General features: G+C 40.1%; 1 protein-coding gene across 1 annotated transcript in view; it reads right to left on the bottom strand.

Annotated features, from left to right (window-relative positions):
* Positions 1–23,178, bottom strand: part of Camta (Calmodulin-binding transcription activator) — a 1,827,966-nt gene that overhangs the window by 365,244 nt on the left and 1,439,544 nt on the right. Inside the window, exon 26 of the mRNA XM_080281035.1 lies at positions 20,698–20,840. Within this exon, the coding sequence (XP_080137161.1) occupies positions 20,698–20,840 (143 nt within the window). The remainder of the gene's footprint in view (positions 1–20,697; positions 20,841–23,178) is intronic.

The following is a 23,178-nucleotide window of genomic DNA, read 5'->3' as shown; positions in this document are numbered from 1 at the left end:
ATGCTATATATGAAAAATTCTGTGAACTTTAAGAAATAGGAGTCCAGAAGTACATCCCACAGCACAAAGAAGCAGATAAGAAAATACAGAAATGGTTCAATACAGAATGTAAAAAATAAAAAGAAAAAAGAGATTTGTTGTGGAATAGATACAGAAGACACAATACTGAAAGGGCATATAATAATTACAAACAGGCAAGAAACAATTATACAAGAATAAGGAGGGAAGCCCAAAAACAGTTTGAGGAGGATATCATAAATAAAAGTAGTGATCAACCAAAGCTATTTTACAACTACATCAGAAGCAAAACCAAAGTAAAAGATAAAATACAATCCATTATGGATGAGGGAATCATCTATACACAAGAGAAGGATATTTGTGAAGCACTAAACAAGAATTTCCAATCAGTTTTTACAGAGAAAAAAATTTTTGAGAGGGATTATGTGGAACACGCATGCCCACACATACTACCAGATATACAAACATCAGAAAAAGAAATACAGGAGGAGCTAAGTAAATTAGACAAAGGAAAAGCAAATGGTCCTGATGAAATTTCATGTTGGGTGCTACGTGAATGTGCAAAGAGTTAAGTAAACCATTATTTTTAATTTTCAAGAAATCCTTGAGTCAAGGTAAACTACCTGATATTTGGAAGAAAGCAAACATTGTTCCCTTATTCAAGAAAGGAAATAGACAAAATCCACTTAACTACTGACCAGTTTCACTAACCAATGTGGTAGGCAAGGTATTAGAAAAGCTTATAGAAAAGCTTGGGTAAATCACCTAGAAGAACACAGTATGATAACAGAAAGACAGTCTGGTTTCAGAAAAGGAAAATTATGTGTTACTAATCTGTTGAGCTACTATGACAGAGTAACAATCGGTAGAGAGGCGGCCTGCAGTCCTGATGGACCCAGGTTCGAATCCCGGCTGGGGCAGGGAACAGTTTAAGGATTTGAATTTCATAAAAGCAGACTTTCCTGATCTACCAGATGACCCGCCAACATGTTGTAAAAATACCCCCGCTGATACCAATACACCAGTCCTGTATGAGACAGCCTTAGCATGTATTCAATATGGACGGTGGGTGTTAGCGCCGAAGTGGTGACATGTGGAGGTGTAGGAGGACTACTAGGGCTTGGGATTGGCTACTGCCCCCAGATATATGCCCTGAAGCCTTTGCCCAGAGTCGGACACATAAAAAAAAAAAAAAAAAAAAAAAAAAAAAAGACACATTACAGGAAAGAGAACGATGGGTGGACAGTATCTATTTAGATTTCAAGAAAGCATTTGACACAGTACCACACCATAGACTTTTATGGAAACTGTACCATCAAGGAGGAAATCTAGGCAAACTGTATTGTTGGATGCAAGATTTTCTCATGAAAAGAAAAAGGAGAACGGTACTAAGGGGATACATCATGGAAAGAAGTGACTAGTAGAGTACCACAGGGTTCAGTTCTGGCACCAATCATGTTTTTAGTGTACATAAATGATAAAAACAGTGACACTGGAAATGAAAGCTATCTAAATATGTTTGCAGATGATGCAAAATATAAAGGAGAATTACTAACACAGATTCTTGTAAAGGGCTACAAGAAGAAGTAAATAAACTTCATGAATGGAGTAGTACATGGCAAATGGAATTCAATGTGGACAAGTGTCATGTAATCAAGTTTGGTAAAAGTGGAAAAAGACCTGATTGGGATTATACATTAGGAAATAAAACCCTACACACATCAGAAAGAGAGAAGGACCTAGGTGTGATTGTCAATAACAGACTATCTCCGGCTGACCACATCAGTGAGAAGGTACGGAACATGTATACACTGCTTGCCAATATAAGGATAGCATTTACATACATAAATGAAGACATGTTAAGAAAGATAATAACATCACTCATCAGACCAACCCTGGAGTATACATCAGTAGTCTGGAGTCCTCATCTCAAAAAACACATAGACAAGATTGAAAAAGTTCAAAGGACTGCTACAAGATGGGTACCAAGCCTAAGGGATCTAAGCTACAAAGAAAGACTAAGTAAACTGAATCTACCGACACTACAGGAGAGAAGGAAAAGAGGTGACATGATTATCCTATATAAATATATATCAGGGAAGGAGAAAATAGACATAAATGATTACTTAACGTATGGGGAAGCATCAGCAAGAGGTCACTGCAAAAAAATGCATAAAAAGAGAGGTAATAAGGACATACGGAAATTTAGTTTCCCAAATAGAGCAATTGATCAGTGGAATATGTATGATAAATAGGGTTTATGACACGGGACAGTACGAGCTTGACTCATTCCTGTAAAGATACAATTAGGTAAGAACAATTGGGTATGAACACACACAGACACACACACACACACACACACACACACACTATAAATGAAAAGAAACCTGAAATTGTATGTTTGGTGGAATTTAAATTGTCCCAAGATGTTGATACAAAATTATTTGGATGGAACAATTATAATACAGTATTTGGAGGAAGGATAAAGAAAGCAAGTTTTGGGGAAGTGTAATGATTTTAACTGGTACTGGCTTAACCCTCTCGTGCACCATAAGTTTCCAGTAAGTTTTGGTTCCCCATACACAACCAAAACCCCACTCAGGCTGCCTTTGCTCGCACGGAAAGGAAAAAAAATTCCATTGGCAAATTTACCCTCAGAAAGTGCTTATATTGTTATAAATTGCATCCCATCATCTTTGCTGATGTGTATACTATCAGATAAGAAAAAAAACATAAAACAGATGAATAAATGTACAGAAATGAAGCAAACAATAAACCTTATTTAGGTGAACACTAGCTACTCATAACTTCCCAATATCACTGTGAAAAATTTTTCCCGTGACGCGCAATTGCAAAGGACATGTCTATATGCAGAATTTCACGATCTTTCAAAAGAGTCAGGTTTCGAGTTGATATGTCCAATAGTTTTCGAGTAAATACAAAAAAACTACGAAAATTGCCTAAAAATGTCTGATTTGTTTACTATATCATATGTTATTAGTAACACTATAACAAACATATATGTAAATTCTATCCATTTTTGAAGCCCAAAGGTTAAGGAAGCCCATGATATAATTCATAGTGTTATAACCCTTACTGTTATTTAGAAAATGAATTTTCAAAAGTTACAATGGGTTACGCGCAGTGGCAGCATCTACACTCCGGCCCGTAGGCTGAATATGTTCATCTTTCGTAACTTTTCCCCAAATAATTATTTGCACACATAGGTTACTTTGCTTTACAAAAGTATGCATAAGAAATCATCAGCCTCATCATGCTTTCTTCAGATTTTTTATGCAACCTATACTTTACGAGTAAAATGACTGAGAGAATAGCAACGAAATGCACCACATTTCCCCTATGAGAAGTATATCGTAAACACACAATTTATACCTTACAACACATTAATATAAAACTAGACAAATAAGCTGGTTACTTACATCCTCTAGCAGGGTTGTAGTGTTTCTTGAAAGGAGATCAAGTTGCAAAGATGAGGACAGGCATGATCACAGCCTGTGTGTTTTTACCTAATTGTTCTTACCTAATTGTATCTTTACAGGAATGAGTCAAGCTCGTACTGTCCCGTGTGTTAAACCATATTTATCATACATATCTTTAAATTTGTGAATTGTTTTGGCACACACTATTTCATTCGGTAGTGCATTCCATTTATCAATTGCTCAGTTTGGGAAACTGAATTTCCTTACGTCTTTATCACCTCTCTTCTTATGCAGTTTTTTGCAGTGTCCTCTTGCTGATGCTTCTCCATATGTTAAGTAATCATTTATGTCTATTTTCTCCTTCCCTGATATGCACTTATATAGCATTATCATGTCACCTCTTTTCCTTCTCTCCTGTAGTGTTGGTAGATTCAGTTTATTTAGTCTTTCTTCGTAGCTTAGGTCCCTTAAGCTTGGTATCCATCTTGTAGCGGCCCTTTGAACTTTTTCAATCTTGTCTATATGCTTTTTGAGATGAGGACTCCAGACTACTGATGCATATTCCAGGGTTGGTCTATTGAATGATGTTATTATCCTTCTTAGCATGTCTTCATTTATGTATGTGAATGCTATTCTCATATTTGCAAGCAGTGTATACATGTTCCGTACCTTCTCGCTGATGTGGTCAGCCGGAGATAGTCTGTTATTGATAATCACACCTAGGTCTTTTTCTCTTTCTGATGTGTATAGGGTTTTATTTCCTAACTTATAATCCCAATCAGGTCTTTTTCCACTTTTACCAAACTTGATTACATGACACTTGTCCACACTGAATTCCATATGCCAGGTACTACTCCATTCATGAAGTTTATTTAATTCTTCTTGTAGCTCTTTACAAGATTCTGTGCTAGTAATTCTCCTTTGTATTTTTGCATCATCTGCAAACATATTCAGATAGCTCTCATTTCCAGTGTTACTGTTTATATCATTTATATACACTAAAAACATGATTGGTGCCAGCACTGAACCCTGTGGTACTCCACTAGTCACTTCTTTCCATGATGAGTAGTTTCCTCTTAGTACTGTACTGTCCTCATTTCTCTTTTTATGAGAAAGTCTTGCATCCAACAAAACAGTTTGCCTCGAATTCCTCCGTGATGGTACAGTTTCCATAAAGGTCTTTGGTGTGGTACTGTGTCAAAAGCTTTCTTGAAATCTAAATAGATACTGTCCACCCATCCTTCCCTTTCCTGTATTGTGTTTGTTACTCTGTCATAGTAGCTCAACAGATTAGTAACACATGATTTTCCTTTTCTGAAACCAAACTGTCTTTCTGTTACCATACAGTGTTCTTCTAGATGATTTACCCAAGCTTTTCTTATAAGCTTTTCTAATACCTTGCTTTCAACACTGGTCAGTGATACTGGTCGGTAGTTGAGTGGATTTTGTCTATTTCCTTTCTTGAATAAGGGGACAATATTTGCTTTTTTCCAAATATCAGGTAGTTTACCTTGACTCAAGGATTTCTTGAAAATTAAAAATAATGGTTTACATAACTCCTTTGCACATTCTAGTAACACCCAACATGAAATTTCATCAGGACCACTTGCTTTTCCTCTGTCTAATCTACTTAACTCCTCCTGTATTACTTTTTCTGCTATTTGTATACCTGGTAGTATGTGTGGACATGCGTGTTCCACATAGCCCCCTCTAAAAATTTTTTTCTTCTGTAAAAACTAATTGGAAATTCTTATTTAGTGCTTCACAGATATCTTTCTCTTGTGTATAAGTGATTCCCCCGTCCGTAATGGATTGTATTATATCTTTCACTTTGGTTTTGCTTCTGATATAGCTGTAAAACAGCTTTGGTTGATCACTATTTTTATTTATTATATCCTCCTCAAACTGTTTTTGGGCTTCCCTCCTTATTTTTGTATAGTCGTTTCTTGCCTGTCTGTAATTATTATACGCCCTTTCACTGTTGTGTCTTCCATATCTATTCCACAACCAATCTTTTCTTTCTTTTGATTTTTTACACTCTGTATTGAACCATTTCTGTATTTTCTTATCTGCTTCTTTGTGCTGTGGGATGTACTTCTGGACTCCTATTTCATAAAACTCACAGAATTTTTTATATACAGCATTTAAATCTTGTCCTCTAAGCTCATTTTCCCAATCAACTTCTAAGAAATACTTCTTGAGGTCTTGATAATTTCCCTTTTTATAGTTTAGGCTCTTTTTGTAACTGTCATTGCTGTTTACTATGTCATATGCTATCCTGAAGTTATACTTTAGTACTGCATGATCGCTTTTGCCGAGTGGAGGGTGATATATTAAACTGTCAATATCATTTTCTTGCCTAGTAAATATTAGATCTAGCACTGAAGGTACATCAAGTCCTCTTTTTCTGGTGGTTTCCCTCACATGTTGCGTTAAGAAAAACTCTTGTTCGAGATCCAGGAGCTTTTGGTCGCAACAGCTTCCTTGGCTAATTATATCTAGAGTATTCCAATTTATATTTGTATTGAAATCCCCAGTTAGTATAATTCTTTCCGATTTCTCTTCCATTTTATGTAGTAATGATCTTATACTTTGAATTGTACTCTCTGCCAGGTCCTCATATTCATCTCTTTCCCATGTGTTTGAGCTGGGTGGCATGTACAAATTGGCTACAATTACTTTACCTTCAGATGTGTTGATCTCTACTGCAATCAGTTCTACTTGTGATGGTATATCTAGGTTTATTTCCTTGACTTTTAGATTTTTCTTAGTTAATATTATAATTCCTCCTCATTTTTTTAAATTTCTGTCTCTTCTCCATATATTGTATTCCTCTAAGTTTAGTATGTCATTGGATATCCTTGGTGTTAATTTTGTTTCAGTTAGGCATATTATTTGTGGTTCATTTTCTCTGACATAATCATTCATCTCTCTTAATTTAGATACCATTCCATCCACATTTGAGTACATCAACTTTATCATTTTGTTTATATACTTGTCATGACATGGTTCTACTACCTTCCTCCTTTTTCTTCCATCCTGTTTGTGTACCACTTTCGTACCTGCAATCCTATTACTGTACTTTGTAAAAAAATTTCTTCTTCTCTTCTGATCTTCCCTCACTTTTTGTTTTTGCTTCCTCCCTTTTCTCTTTCAGTAATTCCAGTTCCTCTTGTGTTAGGCATCTTTTTATGCATACATTTTTGAACTCCTCTTTTTCCATAAGATTCTTTGCATTTTTTAGTATCTCTTCCACAGTGTTTACACTCTGGAAAGTCACCTTTAGGGGTCTTGTCTTGCTTTTCTCGTATTTCCCTAACCTTTTGTGTTCCTCTATGTCTTTACTACAGATTTCCTCTGATACTTCTTTCAGTAAGCTCATTACATTTGCCATCTCCTTTTTGTCTCTTGTGATGTTTTTTATTTCTTCCTCTTCTATACCAGTGATTACTATAGATTTGTTTATCTCTACTGTATCTCTGACTAACTTTGGATTGTTTCAGATTATTCTTTTCACTTCCTTTTTAATGCTTTTTTCTTCCACCCTTGTTTCTAAGTCTTTCTTTACTTTCACCATTTCAGCATACGTGGTTTCTACATCAGTTTTGTAGCTTTGCACAGCTTCATTCACCTGTGTTATCTTCTCCTCAATATCACTGCTCTGGTCCATAAGACTGCTTGCTTCCCTAATTGTCTCTGTGTCATTTTTTAACTCTTCCATAACACTCTCGTGATTGACTACTGTACTTGCCATTTCTCTCACGTTCTTCCTAAGCGTACTCAATTCCACTGTTAGTTCACTGATGGTTGTGTCTTTCTTATTGGCCTTCCTTCCTAGTTTTTCTATTTCTTCCTTTTGCAAGTGCATTTGCTTCTTTATTTCATCAATTTCATTTTTGAAAGCCATTTCTAGTTTGTGTACACGTTCAACCAGTCTATTGTGAGTCTCCACTTCAACCAGTTCTTGGTAGAAATCATCATTTTGCTTTTTACTTTTATCCCTTTTCTTTTCCAAATTTGTTTTACTAAAGTATGTATCCATTTTGCAAAACTAAAAGAACAGAGTACGTACTTACAGAGCATGTACACTTTCCCCGTGTTGCTGTAGTCTAAACAAACCCAGCTGACTCAGCGCATTTTTTCCTCGTGAATTTTTTTTTCTGTTTTATCAAGTCTTGTTTAAACTTATTTTTTTTTCTTTTTAATAATGAAAAATCATTTAGTCTAACCTGGTACAGAGCTTGACTCATACAAAGATACTAATTTAGGTAATGCCACTGGCCGTGTTGGTTCTGTACGGAGCGCCGATGTAGGACGTCTGCATCTGATGACTCCCTCTGTGTGTGTGTGTGAGTGTGTGTGTGTGTGTGTGTGTGTGTGTGTGTGTGTGTGTGTGTGTACCTATTTGTATTTACCTATTTGTAGTATACTGGAATTGAGCAATGCTCGTGTTGTCCTGTCTCCAGATCCACATTTATCAAGTCTACCTTTACACATATGAATGTTTTTCTCATGCACCACCTCTTTGTCTAAGCCGTTCCAATATTTAAGTATTTATACCTAATTGTGATATACACGGAATGTACTATGCTCGTGGGTTTCCGTCGCAGTTTCTCAATATGTCAAATTTGGCTTTAAACTCGTTTAAGTTTTTAGACTGGACAATCTCTTTGTCCAGGCTATTCCATAAGTCTATACTTCTGTAAGGAAAGCTATATTTCTTGATATCCTTCAAGCAGCTTGACTTTTTCAATTTCATTCCGTGTCCTCTTGTTGCTCTCTTATCCCATACAAACAGATCTTCTTTGTCAATTTTATCTACTCCCACCATGGTCCCGAACACTGCAATCATGTCTCCCCTCTTTCTCCTTTCCTCTAAGGAAGGCAAATCCAGTTTTTCCAGCCTCTTTCTGTATGACAGGTCTGTCAGACTGGGGACCATCTTGGTTGCTGTTCTTTGTATTCTCTCAATCTTGTTTAAATCTTTCTTTTTGTGTGGGCACCACACTACCGCTGCATATTCTAACCTGGGGCGGATCATGGCCACTATCAATTTTTTCATCATCTCATCTATATAATGAAATGCTACTCTTATGTTAGTCAAGAGTTTATAAGTCTCTGCAACTATCTTGTTAATGTGCTTTTCTGGTGACAAACTATCTTGGACCAGCACTCCCAAATCTTTCCCTTCTCTCTTTCTTGTGATTAATTCATTACCCAACAAATAATTCAGTGATGGCCTCCTGGTACTTTTACCCATTTCCAATATTTTACATTTCTTTACATTAAATTTCATTTCCCACGTCCGGCTCCAATTGTGTATCCTATCCAAATCCTCCTGCAGTATTTTACAATCCTCCTCAACCTCTACCTTCCTCAGGATCTTTACATCATCAGCAAACAGACTTGCATAACTGTTCACTCCATCTACCATATCATTTACGTAAATTAGGAACATTACTGGTGCCAACACTGAGCCTTGAGGGACTCCACTTGTTACTTCCCTCCATCCAGACATCTTTTCCTTTATTACTGTCCTCATTTGTCTGTCTCTCAAAAAGTCTCTCATCCATTCCAGAAGTTTCCCCTTTAGTCCTCCTATATATTCTAGTTTCCACATTAGTCTTTTATGAGGTACCTTGTCAAAGGCCTTCTCTAAGTCTAAGTACACACAATCCACCCAACCATCTCTCTCCTGTACCACGTCAATCACTCTTGAGTAAAAGCTCAACAAGTTAGAAACACATGACCTTCCACTTCTGAATCCAAACTGACATTCAGCCAAAATATACATCTCTTCCAGATATTTTATCCATCTGTCTTTCAGGATTCTCTCACACAATTTCGCGACCATGCTGGTTAGAGACACTGGTCTATAATTCAGGGGTTCTTCCCTGTGTGTGTGTGTGTGTGTGTGTGTGTGTGTGTGTGTGTGTGTGTGTGTGTGTGTGTGTGTGTGTGTTTGCAATGTGATTTACTGCCATATGCTTTCATCAGTATGGTACTGATGAAAGCACAGTCCTGTGCAAAGCAGAACACTGCAAACAGGACATATATAGCTGGTGTCCCTCCTTCTCTTGTGTAAACAGTACAGCACACATCGCAACCTTTTCTTGTCAAGGATTCTCTCAAGGGTGTGGTGCAGTGTTGCGTCCAAGTGTGTCCTGTTGTCCACATATCGACGGCGCTTGGATGGTGGTGCTCCTCCATCTCCTTGCCTCCGTACTCCTGCTGGAGGTGCAGTGGCAGGAGCTGGCCAAGTAACTCCTGATGGGCCTGCTACTGCAGGAGGTGGAGCGGTCATGGCAATAACTGGCTAAGTAATTCCTGACGGGCCAGCTACTGTGGAAGGTGGAGCGGTTGTGGCAGTAACTGGCCGAGTAACTCCTGATGGGCCAGCCACTGCATAAGGTGGAGCGGTTGTGGCAGTAACTGGCCGAGTTACTCTTGATGGACCAGCTACTGCAGGAGATAAGAGCGATGGTTGCAGGAGGTGGAGCAATTGTTGCAGGTAGAGCGAAGGCTTCAGTTGATGGACTGGTTGCTGCATGTACAGATGGTTGTCGTTGCGAGGGAAGGTCAGGCGCATGGTGAGGGGCATGAACCGATGCCGGCCACTCCTCCCCCCTGGAATGTCAGGAGTTTGTGGCATACGTGCTCCTGGAATTCTAGGACAGCCATAGGCCTGCTGATGCTCTTCTTGTAGAGGGTGTAGGCACTGAATAGGGCCAAGTGGATGAAACAGAAGGCCCGTTTCTTGGTCCACTTGACTATCCTCCTTTGGGCAGGATAGTATTGGATCATCTAATTGAAATGATCCACCCCACCTATGTGCCAATTGTAGTCCCCCACCACAACGGGCTTATTCACTGTTTTGAGAATGTGGTGGAATCTCCCGTCTGGACCCTTTACATTCCCATGCACCTGCTTAGGGATGGTGGTGTCGCTGTGGAAGGGGGACACCATATTTATGATATGTTTGTCCTTCCAAAGCAACACCATTACATTGCCCTCGTGCCTAGCTTCTAGTCCATCATCAGGAAGGCGTCTAGCACTGCTGATGTTCTGCAGCTCCCTCGGTGCTCCCCTTGCCAGTTGTACTGTGCCCCTTACATACACTCCCTCTGTGAAGAGGCATTCGCACAGTGATACAGAGTTATAATAATTGTCCATATACTACCTGTATCCTTTGCCCTTCAAAGGTTCAATGAGGCCCCACACTGTGTTTTCTCGAGATTTCTTCTTCCCCGTGTATACCTCGAAATTCCAAATGTAACCACCCCTTGCCTCAGCCAAGATGTAGAGTTTGATGACATACTTTTGGGGCTTCATAGGGTTATATACAAGGAAGGCGAGCCGCCCCTTCCAACCCAGAGATCCCTCATCCAGGCTAAGATGTTCGGCCAAGATGTAAACCTCCTTGAACCTCTGAAAGAGATACTGTGTCACTGTGTGAATCCTTATTAGCCAGTCTTGATTGCCCTTTGGTATGGTGAGACTACTGAAGGCATGAAAGTGCTTCAGGATGGCCCTGAAGCGCTTTCCACTCATAGCCAGCCAAAATATGGGGTAATTGTGAACCTCTGTGGACCCCAATAGTGTCTAATGGTTGGCAGTTCACAAACCCCCATAAGAATGTATAACCCAAGGAACCAGACCATTTCCTCTTCATTGCAGAGGTACCAAACATCTAATGCGGTCCCCAGGAACCTGGTATAGTTGTTTGTTTCAACCGTCATGTAGAGCAACAACTCCCTGGTAAAAAAAAGTTGAAAGTACTGGCGTGGTGTTGTTGGTGCTGCCACTCTCAAATCTCGGGTTTCAGTGAAGGGGCCAGCAGTGGGTGTGAAGGACCCAGAACTCCAGGCTTCCTCCTGACGGTCTCCACCTGGGGAAATGCTTGGCTGTGTATGTGTGTGGCACACATGACCCGAGACAGACGACTACCTCTCGGCCGCCCATCACTACCTTGCCTAGGCCCATGCTGCTCTCGTCTTTGTGGTGGGGAGGGAGATGGTGATGATGATTGTGTTGATGATGGCTGAGTTGATGAAGGTTCAGGTGATCTTGGTGGTGGTGGTGGTGGTGGTGGTGGTGGTGGTGGTGGTGGTGGTGGTGGTGGTGGTGGTGGTGGTGGTGGTGGTGGTGGTGGTGGTGGTGGTGGTGGTGGTGGTGGTGGTGGTGCTGCTGCTGCTGCTGCTGCTGCTGCTGCTGCTGCTGCTGCTGCCGATGGCTTATATTCAGGGGCAATGAAGTCTGAAGGGGACAGTGACTTTGTTGATTTTGCAGGGGAAGATGATATGGAAATATCTTGGATGGATGGTGAGATGTGGACAGGTTAGGGTGTTGTGAGAGTGTAGAGTGACTGTGGGGGTAATGAGGTCAGTGTTTGTGGTGGAGGGGTGGAAGAGAGGTGGCGATAATACAGCTCAGTCTCAATGGTTAGGGTGGTTCCAGAGGTGGCAGGCATGACACCAGTGGTGGCAGGGGTTATAACAGTGGTGGTTGGAATGATGGCACTGATAATAGTGGTGTCAGCTGTCATAGGAGTGATGGCAGGGGTGACAGTAGTGGCAGTGGTGACAGCAGTAGTTAGACCAGTGGTGACTGGCGAAAGGAGAGGTGGTAGTGATGGTGCTACTACTGTGTCCAGTGCTACTCGCCGCAGCCTTGACCACTGCTTTGTGTTTAACTCTTCCCTTGAGGACAGATTTTGCTCTCCCTTTCCTCTTCCTCACTCTCTCCTCCCCACCAGATTTATTATCAGATTCACTCTCACTGCTTTCTTCATTTTCACTCCCACTAAACAAGTATTTCATGAGCTCTTTCTCCGATAAGCCCTTGCGTGACATTATAGTTTTAGTGTAATAGGAGGGGAATGGTAAAAATTGGTTATGATTTTTCAAATTTGGCTTTCAGCGTGTGGGGGCAAACAACAGTATCAAATGTTGAACTGATCTCATGTCACTAAATATTTTGGATCAACTAATTGTGACACTGAAAAAAGCAGGAAAACTTTCATTGCAGATAGACAAATCTGTGGACATTGCTGGTCATGGTTTTTGTGAGGTACAGAAGAAATGACAGAATTCTGGAGAAAATCTGTTCTGTAGTGCACTGTAAACAACAACCACTGGAGGAAACATCTTGTTATGGTGGACAATTTTTTCATGTAACACAACTTAGAATGGTAGTAGTAGAAGTAGTAGTTGTTCCCTGGGCAGTCTGGCCGAACAGCCCCGAGTCCCTGAGGATGGCCAAGGCTAAGACTGGGCTATCCCACAGAGCTCTCAAGGAGTGTGTGTTGTGTTGTTGGTGCAGGTGATTGTATGCAATGCAGTCTAGTATGGGATGCTGTGTTGCATCCTGGACAGGCATCAGTGACGGAATCATCCAGCCCCTTCTGATAACTCAGGAAGGCTGGATGATGTCCACATCTCAGCCTGGCTAGGTGGACCCTGTCCTCATGAGGGAGGTAGGATTCAGAAGGGTGGACATCAGGAGGCCATGCATGCAGCTGTGTGTTGTCTTTAAGTGACTGAATGGAACAGCGAGTGATCTGAGTATGGATATGCTTCTGGAAACTGGTTTGAGGTGGGCAAGGGGGGACAGATGACAGTATTTGTGTATGATATCGTGTGCTGGGTGTTGTTTTGATGTTCCTTGGTGTGTATGGATGTGCTGCCATGTTGTGTAGTGGATGGTGTGGGTTTGTAGAGGCTGCAGCATGAACTTGTGTGCCTCTCATGTCTAGATGATCCTTGATTTTGAGGACTTTGGTTTCTTGGTGTACGTACTCTGTGGGTGTAGTAGTTCTGCAGCTTGTGATTATTTTTAGGGCCTTGTTCTGTATGGGCTGCAGTGTTGTAGTGTGTCTTAGTGAGGTCAGAAGCCCAAGCAGGGCTTGCAGAAATCATCAATGAACATATATATTGACTGTATACAGTGGTGGTGGTTACTTTGCTGTGTCCAAATGTTGTATGGGTAAGTGACCTTAAGGCACTGACTCTTGGTGTTAATTTATCGTTAATGTTTGTGATGTGTTGTTAAAATTACACTGATGTATTGTATGTTACACCAAGGATTTTGTATTTACCTATTTGTATTTACCTATTTGTAGTATACAGGAATTGAGCAATGCTCGTGTTGTCCTGTCTCCATATCCTCATTTATCAAGTCTACCTTTACACACATGAATGTTTTTCTCATGCACCACCTCTTTGTCTAAGTCGTTCCAAATATTTGAGTATTTACCTAATATACCTAATTGTGATATACACGGAATGTACAATGCTCGTGAGTTTCCGTCGCTATTTCTCAATAAGTCGAATTTAGCTTTAAACTCGTTTAAGATTTTAGACTGGACGATCTCTTTGTCCAGGCTATTCCATAAGTCTATACTTCTGTAAGGAAAGCTATATTTCTTGATATCCTTCAAGCAGCTTGACTTTTTCAATTTCATTCCGTGTCCTCTTGTTGCTCTCTTATCTCATACAAACAGATCTTCTTTGTCAATTTTATCTACTCCCACCATGGTCCTGAACACCGCAATCATGTCTCCCCTCTTTCTCCTTTCCTCTACGGAAGGCAAATCCAGTTTTTCCAGCCTCTCTCTGTATGACAGGTCTGTCAGACTGGGGACCATCTTGGTTTCTGTTCTTTGTATTCTCTCAATCTTGTTTATATCTTTTTTTTTGTGTGGGGACCACACTACCGCTGCATATTCTAACCTGGGGCGGATCATGGCCACTATCAATTTTTTCATCATTTCCTCATCCATATAATGAAATGCTACTCTTATGTTAGTCAAGAGTTTATAAGTTTCTCCAACTATCTTGTTAATGTGCTTTTCTGGTGACAAACTATCTTGGACCAGCACTCCCAAATCTTTCTCTTCTCTCCTTTTTGTGATTAATTCATTACCCAACAAATAATTCAGTGATGGCCTCCGGGTACTTTTACCCATTTCCAATATTTTACATTTCTTTACATTAAATTTCATTTCCCACATCCGGCTCCAATTGTGTATCCTATCCAAATCCTCCTGCAGTATTTTACAATCCTCCTCAACCTCTATCTTCCTCAAGATCTTTACATCATCAGCAAACAGACTTGCATAACTGTTCACTCCATCTACCATATCATTTACGTAAATCAGGAACATTACTGGTGCCAACACTGAGCCTTGAGGGACTCCACTTGTTACTTCCCTCCATCCAGACATCTTTTCCTTTATTACTGTCCTCATTTGTCTGTCTCTCAAAAAGTCTCTCATCCATTCCAGAAGTTTCCCCTTTAGTCCTCCTATATATTCTAGTTTCCACATAAGTCTTTTATGAGGTACCTTGCCAAAGGCCTTCTCTAAGTCTAAGTACACACAATCCACCCAACCATCTCTCTCCTGTACCACATCAATCGCTCTTGAGTAAAAGCTCAACAAGTTAGAAACACATGACCTTCCACTTCTGAATCCAAACTGACATTCAGCCAAAATATTCATCTCTTCCGGATATTTTATCCATCTGTCTTTCAGGATTCTCTCACACAACTTTGCGACCATGCTGGTTAGAGACACTGGTCTATAATTCAGGGGTTCTTCCCTGTTTCCTCCCTTGTAAATTGGTACCACATTTGCCCTCTTCCATTCTTTTGGCACTTTCCCCTCTTCCAGTGAGCATATGATTAAGCTGTGAATTTTATCCGCCAGTTGTTCTCTGCATTCCTTCAGCACCCAATTAGAAATTCCATCAGGTCCTGGGGCTTCCTTACTTCTTAAGTTTCCAGTAATTTATACACTTCCTGTACCTCCACTTTTATATCTTTCATCACCAGAACATTTCTAATCACTCCCTCCCCTTCCACAAGCTCCTTTTCTTTAGTGAAAACTGACTGGAAACGTTTGTTCATTATTTCTGCTTGCATTGCCGCATCCTTAAAGACCTCTCCTTCTACTTTCAGTTTGGTGATTCCTTCCTTTTGTTTCAGTTTGCCATTAACAAATCTATGAAACGGTTTGGGTTCATCCTTGCATTTGTCAATTATACCTTTTTCAAAATTCCTTTCTTCTTCTCTACGTATTCTTGTGTATTCATTTCTTGTTCTTTTATATTCTTCCTTTGTTCTGTTGTTACCTCTCTCTCTCCAATTGTTCTACGCCTTATCTCTCTCTTTTTTCGCTATCATACACCTTCTATTAAACCACTTCTTTTTCCTGTTTTCTTTCCCTCTTACTCTTGGTACAAATTTTTCCACTCCCAAATTATAGTGGTCTAAAAAGATATCCCACTTCCTCTGTATCTCTCTTGTTTCTCTGAATTTTCTCCAATCCGCATCTTCAAAAAAGTTTCTCAGTCCTGTAAAATTTGCTTTCCCAAAATTGTATCTTCCCTGTCTATGAAGCTCGTCTCTTGGCTCGACGTTTCCTATTAACATCTGGAACTCAATGACCATGTAATCACTTTTTCCCAAAGGACAGAGATATTCCAATGATTCTATTACATCGGGTTCTTTGGTGAACAGTAAATCTAACTTGCTGGTGTGTCCTCACCTCGAAACCGTGTCTCTTCTTTGACCCAATGCGTCATCACATTATTCATTATTATATTTAATAACATAGTGCCCCACGAATCCTCGCCGCCTCCCGAGTACCATTCCTCCCAGTTCACCTCTTTACAATTAAAGTCACCCACCAAAATTATATTATTGCTTTTCTTAATTATTTTGTGTGTGTGTGTGTGTGTGTGTATTTACCTAATTGTGATATACAGGAAATGAGCTACGCTCGTGGGGTCCCGTCTCTGTTTCTCAATAAGTGTGTGTGTGTGTGTGTGTGTGTGTGTGTGTGTGTTCTTACCTAACTGTATCTTTACAGGAATGAGTCAAGCTCGTACTGTCCCGTGTCTTAAACCATATTTATTGTACATATCCTTAAATTTGTGAATTGTTTTGGCACACACTATTTCATTCGGTAGTGCATTCCATTGATCAATTGCTCTGTTTGGGAAACTGAATTTCCTTACGTCTTTATCACCTCTCTTCTTATGCAGTTTTTTGCAGTGTTCTCTTGCTGATGCTTCTCCATATGTTAAGTAATCAATTATGTCTATTTTCTCCTTCCCTGATATGCACTTATATAGCATTATCATGTCACCTCTTTTCCTTCGCTCCTGTAGTGTTGGTAGATTCAGTTTATTTAGTCTTTCTTCATAGCTTAGGTCCCTTAAGCTTGGTATCCATCTTGTGGTGGCCCTTTGAACTTTTTCAATCTTGTCCATGTGTTTTTTTAGATGAGGACTCCAGACTACTGATGCATATTCCAGGGTTGTGGCCAGATATTGTGGCTGGCTTGGTGATTCCACACCATAGTGTGGAAAGAGGCAAGCATCACGTACAATTTTTATAGTTGGGAAGGAAGAATTATAGGTGTTTAGTGATGGAATTATTGTGATTCTGATAGTGAAAATGCGTATGGAATTGTGTGAAATATACGTCAAACATGCTGTGGGTGTTCGTGAAGGAGTGTAGTGTGTGCCAATACAATAGAGTCGCAGTGAGTGTTCACAGAGAAATATTTCATGCATTCACTGACTTAGCTAAAACAAGGTGCAAGTGTCAGAGACAAGAAATATGCTACAGCCACATGTACATACGTATGTCGTGCAGCGAATGTTCGATGAGAAATCTATTGTGTGGATCGCATGTGTTTTAGGCAAATGTATCGCAAGGAGAGAAGAAAATACTCCGCAGCCACAGACATACACACACACGCACACACACACACCCACACCCACACGCTCACCCACATGCACACACTCACCCACACGCACACGCTCACCCACAGAAGCACACGCTCACCCAGAAGTATAGACTTATGGAATAGCCTGGACAAAGAGATCGTCCAGTCTAAAAACTTAAACGAGTTTAAAGCTAAATTCGACTTATTGAGAAACAGCGACGGAAACCCACGAGCATAGTACATTCCGTGTATATCACAATTAGGTATATTAGGTAAATACTTAAATATTTGGAACGACTTAGACAAAGAGGTGGTGCATGAGAAAAACATTCATGTGTGTAAAGGTAGACTTGATAAATGTGGATATGGAGACAGGACAACACGAGCATTGCTCAATTCCTGTATACTACAAATAGGTAAATACAAATAGGTAAATAGGTAAATACACGCACACACTCACTCACTACATAACTCCTCATCTTCAAGCTACTGTCAGCATCTCAACACCTCTGGAAGAAGTGAGTTATCCGTATTTTGTTGATCTGTATATTGACCTATTTCTATAGTTCAATCTTTTTTACACAAATAAACAATGTTTTTTACATACACACACATGAGATGGAAGAAAGTTCAGCTTCTTTGTCAGAAACTAGCAAAAGACTAGTGGTCATGTTGAGTTTCTGACAGCGCTGTCAAAAACCTTATGATATTTTACGTGTATACTTTGAGTAAAAAAAGAAAATAATAAAACGTAACGAGCGAAAATATGTAGCCATGGGTGAGGTAGGGAAAGAGTGTTTTTTATCTCGCATGTAGGTGGGGAAGAGTATTCTACGTTTGTCGTCCAATTACTCCAAAACTATTGGACGTATCTATTTCCCATATGAACCATGATAAAGAGCAGTAAATTCTACGTATGTTCATTTGCAGAATATAAGCCTCTGGGAGCATTTTCTGTTGGAAAAGTTGGGGGAACAGACTTTCGGTAAAGTCGAAAGCGCTCAGAGGAGTAATCTCACTGTCGGCCAAGTACTCGAAAACTATTGGACGTATCGATTTCCTATATGAACCATGATAAACAGCAGTAAATTCTACGTATGTACACGACACGATGTGCGCACATCACGAAAGTGACGTATGGACGTGAGTTCCCAGTCGTTTTTGCCGATTTACTCGAGAACTATGAGGCGTATGGAAACCAAGAGGTGCTCATTAGAAAGCTGGTGAAATTCTGCATAATATTGTACAATAAAAACATAACATCTGCAAGAAAATTTCCATATTAGAGCTCCTTGATTTTTTTTCAAAAATGGCTTTCAGTTTTTGGCTATTTTCTCAAAAATACACATCGTATCAACACCGGATTTGTCTCTTTAGAAAGCTGATGAAATTCTCTATCAAAACTTCTAATAACATTTTCCTGTATGATGGAAAACACTCGAATGGTGATGTTGGGAAGTGAACGTGACATAGCGAAATTTTATTCAAGGCCGCCTAATGTTGATTTATTCATGTTTTCCTGTCTTTTTGTGGTGCTTATCAGCTAGAACAAACATCGATGAATAACATGACACAGGTTTCATGGCAGTATATTGATGTTTGGGTGGCGAAAATAAGGAGAGAATACGTGTTATTTGCCGCGAGCAGGCAGCCGGGCCGGGCGGCTACACAAAAAAAGTCGTGCGCCGGAAAACTTACTGAAACTTATCGTGCGCGAGAGGGTTAATTACATTTACATGAAGCTGTGCCTTTTATTTCTTCTAAAAACATAAGAAGTATCAAAATTTACTGATTATGAGTTAAATTAAAATTCAGTAAAATTCATTCAATAAATTTTACCGAGTTTTACTTTATGCTGTCCACTGCATTTTATGCACTAATTTTTTTTTGATAACTCTAAATGAAGAAACACTAAAATTAAGTTTCCACCCTGAAGGTCGCCAGGCCAAAAATAACCTGTGTTCAGGGTTGGAGCCAAAAAAGTTTGGGAAACACTCCTGTAGAAGGATGGCTTTACATGGTGGCACTGATATCACCAGGCAGCCAGATAATGCAGTACAAAAGTCCCTCACCTCCCTCCCTGTCTCTTGATATTATAGAAGGGTGGTGCACTTCAGGAGAAGGGTAACTTCAGCCAGCAATCCACCAGGTTCACATGCAACTGAACCTGAGGCCACCACAACTATAACAACAATGACTGTGAGTTTTGAATTTTATTGAAAATGTGACTGCACAAGAAAGCCAATCCTGGGGTGAATGTTTCTGATCACTGTATATATACAATATACAGGATATATTCCCAGTCAACCCATGTTATAATTTCTTTGATTTACAATCATTCACCATATCGGGTTTTCAGCAATGCATCTTAACCCGAGGCATCCCGTCGACGTATGGGCACGTCGCAATGTTTTGTCACAGTTAGTCCCATCGACGCAGCAGTGCATCGCGCAATTGCAAGGTTCACAATTTGCACAATTTTCAATTTTCACGCGATTTTTTGTGAGTATACACGAGACACTTTCCTCTGCAAGATGCCAGGCAGGGACAATGCCTTACTCTGCATGACCTCTCTCCCCCCCCCCCGCACACCATTGTCTCGGCAATACACCTGTTATCAGTGACCTGGTCAATAAAGACATTCAGGGCCAGAGTGATTCCCCAATCGATGACAATGTGGAGGACAAAGTTTACATAGAATGAGAGGAAGAAACAGTCAGAAATGATGATCAGGTAATGTCGCCAAAAAAGGTCAGGTATGTTGATGTGTTAGTGAGTGAAACAATGCTCTTACTGCCTATATTACTGTGTGAAAACCAATATACTCTTGTACTACATGTAAATTTGTACCAAATAAATAAATACCATTAATGAGTGGTGTGGAATAGTTACCCTCCCATAGAACTTATTTTCTTTGGAGCCAGCCTGATAGAAAACCCAGTAAGGTAAGGAGTACTGCTAGCTGTATCGAGTATTTTAAACCTCAGGTGAGCGATTTCTCTATGAATTTTCGATGTTTCTCACCAAAAGCGGAGGTTTGAGCCCCTCCCAAAAAAATCCAAAATTGGTTGGGATTGGGGGGGGGGGGGAGTCAGTGGTGGAAAATCGGTCGGGACGTGACGGGTTAAATGGTAAAGGAGTTGTTGTTGTTGTGCCCCCACGTTCACCTGGAATGAACCCAGTGAACTTCAAGCTGAAGCTGCCTTTCTGCAGCCCACCATCTTCCCTCTGGGGGATAAAGAGGGGACTGAGGGCCACCCACCACACGAAGACATCCCTCTACAGCACTGATAAAGGGGATGGATATCTGTATTGAAAACAAGGGTATAACTTTTTGTTTTCTCTGCAACCAGAAACAATATAAATAAGAATTTACAACAAAACGTATGAAGAGGAAGGGATGCAGAGGTAAAAGAATTAAAATTCTGTGAAGATGACATAAAAGAAGAAAAAGCACAAACTGTAAAAGCAATATCCTGGAAAAAGATTTAAAAAAAAAAATACCTATATGAAGTGATGTCTGAGAACTCAAAGTTGAATTCTGGTGCAGAGTCTGGCGGCTCATCTAGTATGACCTCCATGTCCAAGTCAGGAGGATCTGGAGCAACAGGACTGCCCTCCAGCTGCATCAGTTCTTCACCTTCACTCTGAAAAAGTTTTAGCAAATTTTATTGGCACTGACAGCCGCCCCATTATTATCATAACCATCATCTACGATGTTTTATCATATTCTATTCTTGGAAATGCTCAGTGAGGGATTGCTATGAAAAAACTGTCTCCAGGCTAGCTTTCCTTACAAGCTGCTATCACTCTATCAGCCCTTTCACCTTCTTTCTTGCTGAAGCAATGTTTCCCTTTCTTCTTCAGGTTCAATCTTGTTGTGAGCCCAGTGGACCACAAAATATCAGCAACTTCGACTGGTTGCCCCCAAAGTCTTTCATTATTTTGAAGAACTGCCTCTTTTGTGACAGTGTGGTGCATGTGGTGACTAAGTGTACATGTGTTGTGGTGTAGACAGCTGCACTGTAATGTGGGAAAAGTGGATTATTTGAGAGTTTTAAGAGTTTGTATTGCAGCATACAAGGGCGGTGGCTGTATCATAGTCTGGCTAGGTGTTCTCGTGTTTCTCTAGGTAGAGTGGTTTCTGAGGTGAGTTTGTCTGGTGGTGATACTTGTGCCTCTGGGTAGGGTAGTTTCTGTGTTTATGTCTGGTGGTGGTTTTTAAAGGATGCTATCTGGCTGAAGGTTTGGGTTGATTGTGGTGATTATGTGTTTACAAATGTCTGTGAACTGCAGTGTTGGATGCAGAAGGGGGGATACTACTGATCTACTCATATTTAGTGTTGGTCAGTTGTTCATTTCTTGTTTCTTTATGGATGGGGGTGATATAACATTATTAAAGTTACATGGGTGGGATTGGCCATGAGCTAATGCAATGAACTCTGTGTGTCTCATATTCATGTGATCTTCAAATGGATGTACTCATGCTTTTTCATGTAAGTGATCTGTGGTAGGTGGGGATGCCTATCATCCACCCACTTACTGTACTGGTACTCTGTTTCTAGGGTACCTCTACATTGAGTGGCAAGCCAAATAATTTCCTATAAACCAAGAAAGCAGTTACAATGTGGGTGGTAATCCTATAACCAACCAATACATGTTCCCTACGTGACAGCAAGTGGATTGGCGGAGGGTTAATGCCCCTCCCCGGAAAACAACTACAGAGCACTCACATAACTCATGGACTTCTAACTCACGAATCATCTAACTCATGGTGTCCTTATCTAAGTCCTCATTATCACCACTCTCACAGAAAATGCTTTAACTTTGCGTTTTTCCACTAGAAAATGGTTTATTTCTGAGGAGATGTTTAACTCACGGTATTGTAGCCACAACTCGCAACTGGAAGCCAATCATATTTAAGCACACAGTCACTGTGATTGTGCAGTCAATCAGAACAATGCTTTCTCCACCCACAACACCTACACCTAGTGGCCAGTACTGCAACTAGGCTAGTGTGCCAAAACCACTACCCATCTCTCATCGACATAAGCACTGTCATCAGTAGGAGTTAGGAAAATGCTTTTCAGTATTTTTTTATCATACAAAGATATGTAATGTCTTTTAATATTGTTTATTATCATTTTAAGATATGCACTACATACTTCTGAGACAGGATGTTAGTGTTAAGTGGTGTTAAGAGGGGTTCCGTTAATGTTATACCAGGCTACCTGACACCACGGCAGAATCAAATATAATTTTCCCCATAAGGTGTGCTTTTTTAAACTCACGTTTTTACAACTCACAGCATGAGTTCAGAAGGAAATTACAGTGAGTTAGGCAAGTACGGTGCATGTGTATGTATATATATATATATGGACTTGGCTTTTTTGGCTACTATAGGTTTGTCTGTGTATATACAGACATGGCACAGAACTGGTTAACAATCCAGTATCATCTGCAAACAACAGTATAGGTAGTTTCCAAAAGCTGCCCTCACTCAATAGGGCTGCTCCAACATCCACTGCCTTGTCTTGTATCTCTTTTATAACCCTATCAATATACAGACTGAATAACCATGGAGACATGACACATCCTTGTTTCAATCCAACATTCAAATAGAAAAATTCACTCAGCTCATTATCCACATGCATCGCAGCCTTAGCACCCTCATACATACTCTTCACAGTACAGTACTCAACAACTTCCCATTTCCTCCATACATTCTTAATATTTTCCACATTCCATGTCTATCCACCCTGTCATATGCTTTCTTCAAATCCATTAAGGCCACATACAATTTCTTTCCCTTCTCTAGAGACTTTTCCACTAAAGACCTAAGAATGAATATCTGATCTATGCAGCCTCTTCCGTACTCAAACCTCCCTGTTCTTCTCAAACTAATTCCTCTGTTACTTCCCTAACTCTGTCAATAATTATTCTACCATACACTTTTCCTATTATACTAAGGAGAAAAATGCCCCT

Source organism: Coenobita brevimanus, chromosome 87 (genome assembly GCF_032717465.1).
Source record: "Coenobita brevimanus isolate Jiangsu-jjx chromosome 87, ASM3271746v2, whole genome shotgun sequence".
NCBI lineage: Eukaryota > Metazoa > Arthropoda > Malacostraca > Decapoda > Coenobitidae > Coenobita > Coenobita brevimanus.
The sequence above is the reverse complement of the archived record's forward strand: the minus strand, read 5'-3'. Positions and strand labels throughout refer to the sequence as shown.